At 39.7% G+C, this 14,450-nt stretch overlaps 1 protein-coding gene across 3 annotated transcripts in view; it reads left to right on the forward strand.

Moving 5' to 3' along the window:
* KIDINS220 (kinase D interacting substrate 220) overlaps positions 1–14,450 on the forward strand; it is a 128,214-nt gene that overhangs the window by 54,094 nt on the left and 59,670 nt on the right. For 2 of the 3 annotated variants that reach the window (XM_014597319.3, XM_019492695.2), the window contains exons 17-22: positions 826–1,115; positions 1,947–2,087; positions 2,652–2,895; positions 3,102–3,190; positions 4,771–4,915; positions 7,911–8,073. In XM_014597319.3, the coding sequence (XP_014452805.1) occupies positions 826–1,115; positions 1,947–2,087; positions 2,652–2,895; positions 3,102–3,190; positions 4,771–4,915; positions 7,911–8,073 (1,072 nt within the window). Of the gene's footprint in view, positions 1–825; positions 1,116–1,946; positions 2,088–2,651; positions 2,896–3,101; positions 3,191–4,770; positions 4,916–7,910; positions 8,074–9,818; positions 11,644–14,450 lie in introns of those variants that run through there. The other variant, XM_059729785.1, reaches the window with a different exon arrangement.

Below are 14,450 nucleotides of genomic sequence, written 5' to 3' on the forward strand. Positions count from 1 at the left end.
TCATCCTTAGGCTTTCGGTGCAAATATTGAAAGGTTCTGTTCTTAGGTGGTTTTTTTTCTCTTTTCCATTTACGCTTCATCTCTGTAATCTTATTCACAAATAAACATTCAGCTGCCACCTTTTGTCTGACTCAAATTTATCCCTCTACTCCCCACCTGCTATCTCTGGAAAAACTCAAAAAACAGCTGATTTTTTTCAGGCATTTCTTTTTATGGTTGCCTGTCTGCCAGCTAAAGCAACCCAGTTCTTACTCCATTCAGTTATATTCTCCATGTGCCTTCTCTCCTTTTCCTTTCTTCATCTCTGTGGCCAGCTTCATCCTGCCTGACACTTAGATCTGGAACTTGGGAGTTACCTTCTACTTGAATCCCTATTTCAGTCCTCATGAAGCTGGATATTAATCTTGCAGGTTATTTTTGCACAGTGTATCTAAAATAGTCTTTCTTGTCCCTCCACTGACTTGAAATTAGCTATCCAGGCCCTAATTACCTCATGGTTAATGACTGTAAAGTTCTTCTCCTGACTTTGACAAGTGCAGAAAGTTCTTGGGTGAAGTGGAGACAATCAAACGTTTCACAAAGATTACCTACATTCAATATGGATTTCTTGAGACGACAGAAACAGGAAACTGAAAATCAGGATGGATACGGCTTATGTTGGAAGAATTTTTCCAGATTTGTATGTCATTGTTCAGACTTAATCGCATATAAGCATATATTTTTGTTTAACTTGATTCTCTCACAAACTGCTCAAGTTAATACATTTTGTATCAAGTTGCACATAAATTTTACAGATGGATAACTTCAAATATTTTTGTTTTATAGGTAAAAAGAAATGGAAAAAAACTTGTTGTCTCCCATCCTTTGTTATCTTCCTCTTCATATTGAGTTGCATTATCGCTGGGATCACATTGCTGGCCATTTTTAACATAGATCCAAAGAACATGACTGTGAATGCTATACTGATATCAGTTGCATGTGTTGTCGGTTTGGCCTTTATTTTGAACTGTCGTACATGGTGGCAAGTAATAGATTCAGTCTTGAATTCCCAGAGGAAACGTCTTCATAATGCTGCTTCCAAGCTTCACAAGCTGAAAAGTGAAGGGTTTATGAAGGTAAGTGTGGTGTGATGAATCATAAAGGGTACTGCAATTCTTATAAAACAAGGCTTTATCAAGCCAAGCCTGGTAAACTTTATGACAAGTTTTGTTCCCAGAGTTACAGCAACTACATATGATCTGTTTAATCAGCCAGCTTGATTGGCTGAATACATTATTGGTTTGCAATTTTTACTTCGTAGTAGAAGGACAAAATGCAGGACAATAAATTATCTAAATGGTCTGTATAGCGTGGTAAAAGCTGGAGTCTCAAATAGAATTATGATTAAATAAAAACACAACCTTAATTACAAAAGTTATCACACTTGCAAGGCTTTGATAGTTGTAAATAATTTCCCGTTCACAATCTGTGACAGACAATATCATATCCATTAAGAGCTGTACCTCCACTCTCTTCATCTAATGCTCCATTCCAATTGAATATTAAAAACAAGTCTTAGAATTGATATATTGAAAAAATATATCTTAGAACAAGTCTTAGAATTGAAAAAATATAGTCTTAAAACAAGTATATCTTAAAACAAATCTTAGGATTGAATATTAAAAAAAATTAGAATATGATAGCCTACTTAAGTTGGGAGAAAAAACACAAGAAAAAAGAAACTTTGTATTCCTTTTGTAGGGGTTATTTAGCTTAATTCCCTTCAATTCTATTGCATATGACTTAACTTTTCAGTGCTTCATGCTTAATTAATGGTTTTATTGGCCTTGGTAGTAATCTTAGTAAAAGATGACTTATAAAAAGCTCATTACAACAGAAGTTGGCCACTTTTTCTTAGTTTATGATCATTCTATTGAATGTCTTCCTTTGTTTTAAATTTTTAATAGGTTCTGAAATGTGAAGTGGAACTGATGGCCAAAATGGCAAAAACCATTGATAGCTTCACTCAGAATCAGACAAGGCTTGTTGTAATCATTGATGGATTGGATGCTTGCGAACAGGACAAAGTTCTTCAGATGCTAGACACAGTGAGTCTGATAATTTTGTAGAGATGACCTTACCTTCACTGGTTGTTCCTTAGTTGATACAGGTTGTCCTAGCTCCAGTAGAAGCTATAACAGTTTATACTAGCTTATCAGCAAGTCCTAGAAATGATGCAAGACTAAACACATTAGTGTTAATGTAGTCTTTCAAAATCAGCAGATCACATTGGTATGATCTTCACTAGCCCCTTTTGTTAAAGAAGGATTTTTTCCCCCTGCTTTTCATATATCGAATATATAAATTAAATAGATTTTAAATGAGAAGTGTTCAGAAGTTAAGAATTAACTTTCAATTTTTGGGTGTATATCAGGTATACCCAATTTTGGGGTATATATCATACTATTCTCTGGATACCATATAATGTAACCACTTCTCATTAAAATTGCTTATATTCTGATACTTACTTAGAAGTAATATAGAAAAAGCATGTTCTTACATCCTTTGTTTTCTGAACTTACCAGAACAAAATTAGTGTACAATGTTAATGCAAAGACATTTTAACTGTACACAGAAACAACAATTCACAGTCTACTTTTTTCTTATTGCAGGTACGAGTCCTGTTTTCAAAAGGACCATTTATTGCTATTTTTGCAAGTGACCCACACATCATTATAAAGGCAATTAACCAGAATCTAAATAGTGTGCTACGAGATTCAAACATAAATGGACATGATTACATGAGAAATATAGTCCATTTGCCTGTTTTTCTTAACAGTCGTGGTCTCAGTAGTGCAAAAAAGCTGATGGTTGCTGCAACTACCAATGGAGATGTTCCATATTCAGATAATGCAGGTAAGGTTGTGCTGTACAAAAGACATAGCCAGGTCATAAAATAAATGAGCTCAAAACCACATTCTTAATCTTTGTAAGAATGTGGCATTTTGCAACTATCTTTTGCAAATATTTCATTATTTATTACAAATACGTTTACTTGTTGGAATAAACATGTATACTAGAGTGATATACATATTTTTAACAGGAAAATGTCCTTCTTTTAGGATTTCATGAAGAAGTTGACAGAAGGGTTTCTCAGAATAGCCTTGGAGAGATGACCAAACTTGGCAGCAAAACTGCTCTCAATAGACGGGTGAGAAAAAAGTAGAAGGGGAAGTGCTTGTAATATACCTACTTTTCTTTTGTTTAACCACTTTAAAATAAACTTATTACAACGTCAGCTTCAGACAGTTTTCAAGCCTATCCTTCCAAAACAACAAATCAAAGTGGGGGAGAGGGGAGCCTGATTTTTAGATAAGTGAACTTTGGCTCTACCAAAAGTCAAGGCAGTTTGAGTTTACTCAGTTGTTAAAACGCTTAAATCCAGGAGGTGGTTGTTTGGAGTGCTTAGCTAATCTCAAACTTTAAAATGACACAAGAGGAAGGGCAGTCTTTAAAGAAAATAGGATTTACATTCATATTTACTTTGTAGATTTCTTGGTACTGTCTAGCACTTCTTGATTGGTGTTGCATGGGGTGAGGAGTCCTGCAAGCTAATCAGTTGGGAACAGTATAGATGCTGAACTTCACTTAGGCATAATTCAGCCTGCTTGCTCTTTTCTGTAATTTCCTTAACTAGACAAAGAGAAATAATGTAATCCTTACCCTGAGCAGTAGAGATGAACAGCTCCTGTAATAGTGATTCACAGTCCTTCAGTCCTGTATGCAGTAGAATAAAGGAACTCTTTCACTCCTTAACTACAAAAGCAGAAATGAGCTTCTAGTGTCATGGAACTCGTTTACTATCTCTCCCCTGCTTTCTATATATCAGTTTCTGTGTGGACGCTCTGAGATTATGTACTGAAGGGTTTGTGCCTCTCTGTTACATGAAGAAGAAGTATACAACCTTACAGTATGCCTATTTTAAAGGCTATTTTTTTCCTTTTGGCCTTAATTTTAAAAATTAAAGGAAGTGATTTTCTTCAGATTTGGCAGGTATTAGCTGTTTGCAGAGACAGTATAAGAAAAAAAAAACCGGTGTTCTTACAAAATACTATGCTGATCCACTATACTTTACTAATGTGGGTCAGCTCGTTGATTGTTGTAGAGTTTTCTTTTCTATTAAAATATTTTCACAGTTTTTAATAAACTTTTGCAATATAAAACCTATAGCAGCCAATTACTGATCAGCCATTCCAGTGACAGGGCATTGACAGTAACCTCATTTCCCTTGCTATTACACATGATATACTATAGTGCAGGGGTGGCCAGTCTATAGCACAAGTGTCACAAATGGTGTGCACAGCCTTTGTGTGTGGCATGGGGTAGACCAAGGAGGGAACAGGCAGCACAGCATCAGATATTACAGGAAGTCAACAAGCAGATTGGGCAGGGATCATGAAGTAGAGAGCAGAAAGCAAAGCAGAGGATTGATTGGGCAGAGGAAGGGGATCAGAGTGACACTTGTGGAAGATACATGGCTAATTTGTGGTATGTCTTCCAGAAAGGTTGGCCCGCACTGCTGTGTGGCTTTCACAGTGTTTTTGTGCTTTGCATTTGAGGCTTTAAGTGATGATTTTGGGGGATCCTTGGTTAAATGATTTCCTCCAAATGCAGCGGTCTGGACTCAGTGGTGTAGGAAGTCCCTTCCAGTCCTGTGTTCCTGAAGTGAAAAGTCATTTAAATACATAAAATTTAATTAAGCTAAGTAGTATTTTTGCTTTTTAAATTCAGGATACTTACAGAAGGCGACAGATGCAGCGTACTATTACTCGCCAGATGTCTTTTGATCTGACCAAGCTTCTGGTCACAGAAGACTGGTTCAGCGATATCAGTCCTCAGACGATGAGAAGATTACTCAATATTGTTTCTGTGACAGGTAGATATGACGTGTATGGTGGGTACAGTACATATTATGACATACTGTTTGGTTAAAATGGCAGGACGCTTACAAGAGTGAGGTGTTTTTACAGTGCTTATGTGCTTAGAGTGAGCTGTGTACCCAAATTTAATTGCCTACTACACACACCTTTCTTCAAAAAATTAGCCTTCCCAAATTGGTGTGCATGCCTTAAGTGGGGAAGCTGTTTGTTCTTTGCTGAAATAGAAGGGTGGAGGATTATAAGCAGAAATGCATTACTGCAAAATATCTTCTGTGCTTCTTCCTCTGCCAGCCTCAGGGAGGAAGGGGGTGGTGAAGTTCACTTTTTAAGGTCACAGGTATGGTGTTAATCCTTCCCACAGCCACTACTGCCACAATCAGGATCCCCTGAAGTCAGCATTCAGCCATATCTGGAAAAATCTTCATTCTGCTTTCTGTAAACGAAGTGTGCGTCTTTCTTAGAGTTATGTGCTATGTTAGGAAAATATGGTACTTTCAGTAATACAGTTATAAAAAGAATCACAGGAGTCTACTGTGTGAGGGGGAATCCAAAGTTGAGATTTAATTATTTTTTTGCAGACTTTTTTTGCAAAAGGACCAATCTAAAAGCTGGGCATTTTGAGTGATATTTTGGAAGTCAAAACTCAAGCTTTCCAAGTATTAATATCCTTTTTCTAAAGTAAAATCACTGTTTTAGAGTGCTAACCAGTGTGGCCCAAAAATTCAATGGCTTCCCATCCCGAAGGCAATATGAAAAATAAATGTTCCAAACTCAAACATAGACTGTCTTAGAATTTTTTGCAATTGCTGTGTTTTAAATTAATAGAAGTCCCATAGGCCCCCTCTGCAGGTTAAATGCATTATGTGATAAACTGGTTCATTGTGCAGTTAATTTAGACTGGGTGCAAGTGCAGATTAACCATCATGTCATAAAAGGTCCATTCAATTATACAGTCAGAGCTTGAAAATATGTAATAACCAGGGATCTGGGTTTTCCACTTCCCACGGGGAAAAAACATGGATTTCCCCTTTTACCTGAGAAAAATGCGGATTTTTCATTTTAACAGAGAAACGCATAGATTTTGCACTTCTGCGGAGAGCTCTCTGCAGGCTGGCACAGTTCCAGCCTTCAAGGGGCTGGGGAGAGTGGAAGGAGGGCGATCAAGGATTGGCGTGATTTTATTATTATTATTTTTTTTTTTTCTTCCATCTTTCTCAGAAGCATTGAGTATTGGCTCCACCCAGGGCTCGGGATTTTGACTGGGGAGTGCCAGTGCTCTTTCTGGGAGGTTCCTGCTAGGGTAGGAGTGGGCACAATACAACCTGCCAACTGACTGGGTCTGGCCTGTGGCTGCCCCACGGTGCTCCACATAGAGCAGAGCCACACCTAGTCCTGCTGGGCAGCCCGTGCCACATTCCCACCAGTGCTCACCAGCCTGCGCCCCAACCAGAATGCAGCTTCTGGCAGGGCTGTTTCTAGTGTTGCTGCAGCAGGGCTGTTTCTAGTGTCTGCCCAGAGCTGCAGAGCAGCAGCTGCAGCCGGAGGCAAAGGGAGCAGAACAGGCCACCAGCCTGGGCCCAGGCCCTGGCCAGCGCACAAAGCATCTGGTGCGGTTGCAGCCAGCCAGATGCTGCTCTGCTCCCCTTGCCTCCAGTGGTGAGTCCTACTCCCATTCCTGCTGTGCTGCTTCAGGAGAGCGGGCTTCAGCTTGCAGCTCTGGAGGCAAGGGGAGCAGAGCAGCAGTTGGCCAGCTGCAGCCACATGAAGAACAGCCCCACCAGAAGTTGTGTGCTGGCCAGGACCAGGGCCTGAGCTGGGACCAGGGCTGGCAGATATGAGCAGGAGCACTGCATGGGCTGCCTTGGGCAGGGCTCAGTCCTGTGTAGAGCACTGTGGGAGGGCAGCTGCAGACTGGGTGAGCTCTGCTGTACATGCCCCCTGTCTCCCACTCCCTCCCCTCACCCCCAGCTGGCTCCCAGACAGCCTCCTTGCCCCCCTCCCTGCATGCACACACTTTCTCCACAAACCACCGTACATCCCCTGCCATGTCCCCCGGCAGGGCAGGGCATGCAGGGAGTGGATCGCCCACCAAAGCCCTATATGAAGTTTTGGAGAGTTGGTGGGGGTTGGGAAGGGAGGTGCTGATACGACCCACGATAGCTCAGTAAAACTCCCTATATGCCCCTTGGGGCCCAAGTAATTGCCCACCCCTGTGCTAGAGAGTCTTGCCTCAGGGTTAGACTGATCTCCATGTTTGGGGTCAGGAAGGAATTTTACCTCATGGTCAGATTGTTACAGACTGTGGGGTTTTTGCCTGCTCTCTTCCTTGGATCCTGTGAACATATATTAACTCTTTACAGCAGCAGAACACTGACTGCCATTGTCCCCCTGATTTACTTGTTGCAGGTTAGGGTGCTATGCCTTGTAGTTGTGCAACAGGGTTAATTTTGTGTAGTTTTAGTAATTGGTTAGACAAGGATTTGTATGGGATGGTTTGGAGTGGGATTATCTTGCCTTGGGCAAGGGGTTGGACTAGGTGTGACTTGCAAAGGCCCCTTCTAGCTGTTTTTGATTCTCTGAATGGCCTGAACGTGGTGCCAAAAGAATGTGGCTGAAATTGGGCAAAACAGACAGGCAGTGAGCAGTCTTCCTGGTGATGAAGCTTTGCTGTAGGATCCTAATTCTTACCTCTAACAGGATGGCTATTGTCCATTTTCCTGTTACAGCTGAGGCTCACAGTTGTGATGTTGTTTGAAATTGAGACGGGTATCAGCTAGGACTTGTTATTGTAAGTAGTATAATTTGCAAATTACATTACTTGGGAAATGAAATTATTTTAGGTCTATAATGTTAAATTTTAAACTACCATGAACATTTTTCTGCTTTCTGCTATTAGAGAATTATAAGGCTTTTATCTGTTATATAAAGTTCAACACAAGTTTGTGCCATTTAAAAGTAAAGTTTAACCTCCCTCACTTTTTTATTTTATAGGACGTTTGTTGAGAGCAAATCAGATCACTTTCAACTGGGATAGACTAGCTAGTTGGATCAACCTTACAGAGCAGTGGCCATACAGAACGTCTTGGCTGATACTGTATTTGGAAGAGACTGAAGGAGTTCCAGATCAACTGACTTTAAAAACCATTTATGAGAGGTAAGCATTGTTATAATAATGGCTTATATCAGTGGTTCCCAAACTTTTAGTATCAACAGACCACTGTCAGACCTCAAAATTTATTGCAGATCACCATTCACTCTTAGTTGTTAAATTTTTAATTGCAAGGGGGTAGCTATGATGTGAGCTATGGCCCACTCATAGATCACGTTTTGGTGATCATTGGTATAAATTGTTAATGATTGCTCTTAACTGTTAACAAATGTTCACTTTTTATAACAGTGCTATGTGAAATTTCAACGCTTTTTATCCCTTCTATGCTGAAAAGATTTCTTTTAACTATTGGCAAATGTTGACTTTTTTGTGATGTTTGCTGTTAGTTAGTGCAGGTACGCTGTAAACATATGGTACGTTCTTTTATCTACTGGTTGTTTTATTTCTTTTGGCTAGCACAGTCCTTTTTTCTCTTTAATGTACTTATCCCAATGAGCAAATTTGTGGTATATTCTAGTGATAATAACATTCTAAAAGGGAAGTAATATATAATTTGATAATATACCTTAAAAAAAAAAAAAAAATTAAAAGAATTCTGGGTGTCTATTTAAACCTTCCGGTGATTTTACTTTAAGTGTGGCTGGTTAAGTCGTGTTAAAGCTACCAAAGTTTGTTTTATGGTATTCAACTTTTATTTTCTTATAACAATGCTAATTGATTGGGGGTCTTGACATATTAACAGTTATTATCAGTGTAATTTATATTGGCTTTGTATAATGACCAACTTTTCTGGGATAGGTAGATAACTACTCAGAGTTATTTTTCAACCAGTTAGCCAACTTATGAGACTGTCATCTTGTACAATATTGCAAAAGACTTACTACTTGTCCCTTCACAACTATCTGCTGTTGTGTTCCCTGCTTCTTCCCCAATCTGTTGCATACTGATCACAGAGGCTGCCCATGTTACTTGTGGCATGCATGTTGTGTGTTGGCCATTCCTGCTGTAAATTGAGGTGATTTTGCCCAGTGTAGTGGAGAGACAGATCTGAAAGAATAAAGATAAAACTGTACCAGCATAAGTTATCCTGATATAGGTTTTATCTGTGTCCGTCCCAGAGTAGCTGTTAAGTAATGACAAAAAGGCTTTAATTTGCTCCTCTGCCACCTGTTAACAAGCCATGTGCTAGTTGCTTATGATACCCTGAGGTAGCTGCACATTTACCTATTCCTGATCCTGGTGTAATTTACATCTATATACAGTAAAATCCCTGTTCTCTGGCATTTGACTAACCAGAACACTCCATTAACTGGAATTTCTGTCAGGCTGGCTGGCCGCGGGCAGGGTGGAAAGCTTGCATGTGGTGGCCACCACTGCCGCCCACCACCGGGTGCTGTAGCCACTGTGTGGCCACTGCCATGCCCCTCCTCCCCCCTCCCCCCCCCGCTCTGCATGCAGCCCGCCGGCCCCCCCCCCCCCCCAATACTTTGTGTCTGGCCAAAAACCACTGGCCTCAGGTAACCAGCATTTGTAGATACGTGGCACCCCCCATTCTTCACTCATGCCTGATAAGAGGGATTTTACAAAACAGATATTTGCCTGTCCATGTCTTAAATCTCATTGTGGTTGTTATATAGAATTCTGGTTTGTAAACTATTCTGTCTCATGTTCATTTGAGACTTGAGTTTTCAGCAATACAGAATCTGTTCCAGAGCTGAATGCAGTCAACACTCCTTCCCTGCCTCTCCATTATTTTGCTTGCATGAAGATGTCTTTATGCTTTAATACAGGAGTGGAGCTCAGCACCCCCCGCCTTGGAATGTATACTGGGGACTGGGGGTTGGGACAGGGCGGGCTCCAGCCTGGGGAAGGGAGAAGAGCGAGAAGTGCCAAAAGCCAGGGCAGCCACAGACCTCATACAGTTCTTCAGAGGAGCAGCCAGAGGCCTGACAGAATCATTTGATGGGCCATGTTTTGCCTGCCCCTGCTTTTAATGCTTCAGAGCAAAAGCAAGAATACCTTTGTCTTTATGTTGTATCATCTGGAAATGTTTTTCTTGCAAGGCATCTTTATCCTCATGTTGCGCGCTTTCTTTTTTTTGTAAACATTTCTGAAGCTTCACTATTTGAGGGATGGAATTAGCTATGGTGACTGTCTTCAGAGTTGCTTAATTGTAACTTTTGTGGTAGATGTGTTTAGGTACAGGATTTCCACAGTCCCCACAGAGCATATTTTTTGTGCTGCTGTTACAGTTATTTAAATTGGAAAAGTAGTTGGAACTTATGAGTCACCTTTACTTCTGATAGGGGCAGATGTACACTGCCCTCTTGTTAGCATGCAGTACAGTATTTATACCCGTAAAACAAATGCATGAGACACAAAGTCAAGAAGTGAAATAGAGTTACTATGATCATGTAGTCTCATATCACTTATTGTAGCTAAATAGTTTGTGCAGGTTCAGTATTATGATGATGGTAGTAAAACCTCTATTGTACATACAGCACCATTCATACTTTAGGGGTAAATTACACCTCACCTCCTTAGTAGGATCCTTGGATCATTTGTCCTGTATCTATCAGACTAACCTTAAGAGTTATAGTTTCACTGTATCAAAGTGAATCAGTCTTATAGCGTAAACCTTACATTTATGTCCTCTATGCCAGCAGATGGCACTAATACATTATCTTGGGAAAATATTTCTTACAGAATTAATATATGCCCTGATGTTGTTGTCATTCATATTTCAGGGTACCCTATCTTTCCACAGAAATAATGTTTAATTTTTTTCCTCACAGTGCGTAATTGTTTAAAGTTTTATTATAAAGGATAAAAATGACTTTCACAACATATGTAATTAATTTAAAATAAACACAAACTACATAATGTTGTTTGATTGTTTGTCTTTGCATTTTAATTTAGGAAATGCTGTAATAAAAATGGCCTGTAAAATTGCTTGGTGAATTAAATCATCATATAGTATTTTTCCTACAGAAATCTTGTGTAGATGTCCCAAATTGGATACATAACTTAATATTCTGTTTTGTCCCTAATCTCTTTGTGTCTTGGTTTTTCTTCTGTTTCTCCTGTTTTTTCTCCTTGGATCCTCTCATAGTGTTATTGAGAGAGTGTATTTGTTAATGTTTGTCAATTGGTGTGCACATAAAAAGGGTATCTGGCCCCATACCAAATAATGAGGTTGAAAAAAAATACTGGATAACTGCTTAATAACTGAACACAGTTATGTGGATTGAATAAGAAACTAGTCTTTGGAAAAAATAGTGTGGGAGCATGTAATCAAGTATTGTATCGGAATGTCCTGCCATTAGAAAGCTTATTAATGTTGCATAGGCAACCTGAACTCTAGCATTTGTGAGCTTTTGAGTAGGCTTTGTATAGAGGCAAGGATTTCTTAGGGAGTTATCTTTTATTGGACCAAAATCCTTGCTTCTAGCATAATTTCTGGACTATTATGGCTATAGCATCACTCTTATACTACCATAACATGGAGGATATCAAAATCCTCCAGGCTTTATAAAGCAAGTATAAAGTAGGTCTTTAGGTATCGTTTCTCATGGCTTTTTAAAAAACTAAATAATAAAAAACTATATTTGACACCTACCTGGGTTACCTGTGTGTTTTGTATTTTTCTTGCTGCGGAAGCCTCTGCCTTTAAACTGCTTCCTCCAAAGTATGGAGGCTTTGAGAGTCTTTTCAACTATACAGTTTTTAAAATATTTTCTTAACTTGGGGGGGAAACAGGGTTTTAGTACATAATCTTATTCTCATAAATGGGTGAACTGTTTTTTTTTAACATTGAGAGAAAATATCAGTCTGAAGCAAATACCTTACATGGAAAATTTCATCCCAGAGGGCTAACATTGGGCTAAATTATAAGCACCTGGAAATAGTCGCTTAGAATAGGAAATGCCAGGTAACGTCATGTATAGATACTTTATTAGATTCCAGTTATTTGAATAGGTGTCTCCCCAACAGGCTTATCCAGTTAATTAGTGGATTATACTAATCAATGGAAAGAACCTAAAAACAAAACAGAATACAGAAACTGGTAGCATGGCACTTCATTGCAAAAATTCCACCCCCCCCCCACCTCCCACCCCTCAGCTTTAATTTTGGAACATGTACTTGAAACTGTGCAAACAACCACAAGTGCAGTAAATACAGCAATAAACAATGGATAGTATAATATGAAAGATAATTCAGAAGAATGTATGGCCTCATGACATCTGTTTATTTTTGTTTGAGAACAGCTTCCAGTTTTTTGTCAACAAAATCTTCTCTTTGATTAAAAAAACCCAAACAGCTGAAGTCTTCACAGAAGTGCTCTGCCATAAATTGGCAAAGTGTTTAAAACTTTTTGCATGTTACTGGATAACGCGGGTACTTATGTCAGTATCGTCTGCGGTGGTACATGTGAGCTGCTTCTGAAGTATAGTTTCATCAGTTGGTGTCCCGTAATAGACCATGTTGCTGTCATAAGAAGTATATTGGATGCATTCTTTCTCTCTTTTGGCTGGGTCAGCAGACATTATCCTCTGTTCATGCCATCTGGTCCCTGATTTGTATCTGTCAGTAGTACAAAACCTTCTCTATGAGAACAGTTAATGTTAGCATTTTGTTTCGCATTTTTCCAGGCTCTGTCGAGCATGTCATTCATCCAGAGGTGTTAGTTTTTTGCTAAGTCGTTGATACTCGCGACTGAGGTGCTATCTATATCTCATAATCCTCTGAACAACATGACTTGTGGCCCTTACAGTTTTGAATGATTCCCTGGTCACATGGCTGAATTACCTGGCTCTGGTATAAAGGTGTAGAAAAACTATTTTTACCTCGCTTAATATCATTATCTGTATGCTGACTGTAGAACAAAGAGCAGGGTCTTGCATCATTCTTGTTTCAGATCATGGTTGAAGTCTATCAGTCAGTCTAGGAAAATGCCCTAGTCACTCACAAGTTTGTTTGCTGTATAAGTGTCTGGTAAACTGTCTCTCCTTTGAAAACATCTGACTTCAAAACAAACTTTGCTTTTGCCAGCAACAAATAATTCCTTTCTGCCTATGGAGGTAGTTTTGCACAAATCAATTTTTTAAAAACTGTAAAAAAACCCCAAAAAAACAAACAAAAAAAACCTGTACAACACACACACGTTTATACACAAAGCACTTTGAGCCGTTTTAAACTCCCTGTGGGGCATACTGTATTGTCCCCACACCCCGAAATACAATATACATTTTCTTTTTGGAAGGCAGAGTATAGGAAAAAAAGCTTTTTCCAGAGTCATGATTGACTGTGTGACTAGGGTGTCATCATAGAGGACAGTCTGATTGTCCTTTTTCCTCTATTGCTACAAAACCCAATGCCATTATGTCTTACGAAAAATAGAGGACATAAAGGCATCCGGTTTCGTATCAGTAGAGGACAGAGTAGCAGAAAACCGGAATGTCCTCTATGATGGCGGGTCCATCCTGTGTGTGACCTAGAGTAAGTCCTCCTTCAAAGAGAGTGCCCAGGAGGTGTGACAGTCCAGTGGACAGGCCAGGTGAAGCAGGAGGAACTTGCAGTTGGAGCAGAATGGCAACAAGGTTAGGCCGCAGACCCTTGCCAGGTCAGCAGTAAAACGGTGTTATTTCTTTGTTTTAAATAGTTCTTCATTTATGTTTCGTATATAAGTGTTGTTTCCACATCACAAGCTTCATCAAGAAACTACAAACTGCATGCAGCAGCTCATTCACCCTCAGCCAGCTCAGTGGCTCTTCAGCCAAGAGCTACTACCTTGCCAGTGGTACTGTACTGGACTCTTCCCCCGGCTCTTTGCAGCCCCAGGGAGTATTGGTGGCCATCTTGACAGCCACAAATCACAGTGTCTACTTGCTCTATTCCATCCTTCTTCTATTCCAGTGAAGAAAGATTATCTTTCTTGTTTAAGACATGCACCCCAATTTTGCAGGCCTGATTTGGTGGGGGGAAGGAGGGAGAGAGGAAGGGGAGAGGCGCATGTGGTATATGAATAAATAGAGTATATTCCAGTGAAGTCATCTGTGTAATGGGATATTTTTCAGGGTGCCTCATGCAGAGTAACCCGACTTACTCCTTAAAAATCCTAGAATAATTCTAAAAGTTTAGCTTTGCTTTCTTTAAAAGAGTTCAGAGAAAAGAAGGTATTACATGTTTGGAATTGCTTTAAAGATACAAATCTTTACCTAGTTTGTAGTGACCTATATTTCTGAAGAACCTGTTGTTTGGTGTATCATCAGTGCTGCATGCTGCAGAGTCCCATGGAGTCTTTCTGGTGAGATACTGAGGTAATAGCCTGTGAATGGGGTAAAGAAGGATTTCCTTATGGCTGGGTTAATTCTCATTCAAATTTGAGTGCACACCTCTCCCCCAGTCCAAAATACTTGTGT

This window comes from Alligator mississippiensis, chromosome 1 (assembly GCF_030867095.1).
Source record: "Alligator mississippiensis isolate rAllMis1 chromosome 1, rAllMis1, whole genome shotgun sequence".
Taxonomy (NCBI): domain Eukaryota; kingdom Metazoa; phylum Chordata; order Crocodylia; family Alligatoridae; genus Alligator; species Alligator mississippiensis.